Genomic DNA, 920 nt, shown 5'->3' on the forward strand with positions numbered 1-920 from the left:
CCCCCAACAGCATCAGGTCTCGCTGTCAGTCCTGCCCACGGCTCATCCTGCCACCCCCTTTCTGTTGGGGTTTTCTGGGGCATCTGGGATGGGAAATGGAGGCTCAACCTTGGCTACAAACATCTCAGACCAACCGTGGGGGCTCAGCGGGGAGCAGGTCCTAGAAAGAAGCCAAGCTTGCATCAATGCGCTATTAATGTTAATTTTTATGATTAACATTGTTTTTCCCCTTATGGTGGAAATTTCTTGTGCCTTGTCACTCCCACAATTCACTTCTCCCCCGGCGTCTGGTGTCTTGCCAGACTCAGGAGAGGAAAAAAAAAAAAAATCCGCTGTCAGAATTCTTACTTGAAATCCCCATTGGGCTAAACAGCCCCAAATCCTGAGCTTTTTACCAAAAATAGACTCGCAAACTTGAACAGAATCATCCTGCCTTCGGGCTGCCTGTTTCTGCTGGGAGCGAGCCCCTGGGCCCAGGCCTGAACAGGGTCTTGCGGTTGGACCAGGGGTGTCGTGAGGACTTTCCTTGGTGGCCAGAGGGATTTTGGCCCTTTGTGTGCTGGGGTTTGGGTTTTTGGCCTCTGAAACAGGCATCCTGGCTCCTGCTGCCCAGAAACTTCCATCCCTGAGCCGCTGGCGAGGCCGGGCACTGCGGTAGAGCCCCCGATTTACCCACCGTGCCCGTCTCTCCCTGGCGCTGCAGGTACACGGTGCTTTTCTCGCACGGCAACGCCGTGGACCTGGGGCAGATGAGCAGCTTCTACATCGGCCTGGGCACCCGCATCAACTGCAACATCTTCTCGTATGACTACTCGGGCTACGGCGTGAGCACAGGCAAGCCCTCGGAGAGGAACCTCTACTCTGACATCGACGCCGCGTGGCAGGCGCTGCGGACGCGGTGAGCGCGGCGCCGGGCAGGG

General features: G+C 56.7%; 1 protein-coding gene across 1 annotated transcript in view; it reads left to right on the plus strand.

The window, feature by feature from the left end:
- Nucleotides 1-703: 703 nt before the first annotated feature.
- ABHD17A (abhydrolase domain containing 17A) overlaps nucleotides 704-920 on the plus strand; it is a gene marked incomplete at its 5' end in the record, with an annotated part of 2,162 nt that continues 1,945 nt past the window's right edge. Inside the window, one exon of the mRNA XM_009873546.1 lies at nucleotides 704-898. Within this exon, the coding sequence (XP_009871848.1) occupies nucleotides 704-898 (195 nt within the window). The remainder of the gene's footprint in view (nucleotides 899-920) is intronic.

Source organism: Apaloderma vittatum, unplaced genomic scaffold (assembly GCF_000703405.1).
Source record: "Apaloderma vittatum isolate BGI_N311 unplaced genomic scaffold, ASM70340v1 scaffold24667, whole genome shotgun sequence".
Lineage (NCBI taxonomy): Eukaryota > Metazoa > Chordata > Aves > Trogoniformes > Trogonidae > Apaloderma > Apaloderma vittatum.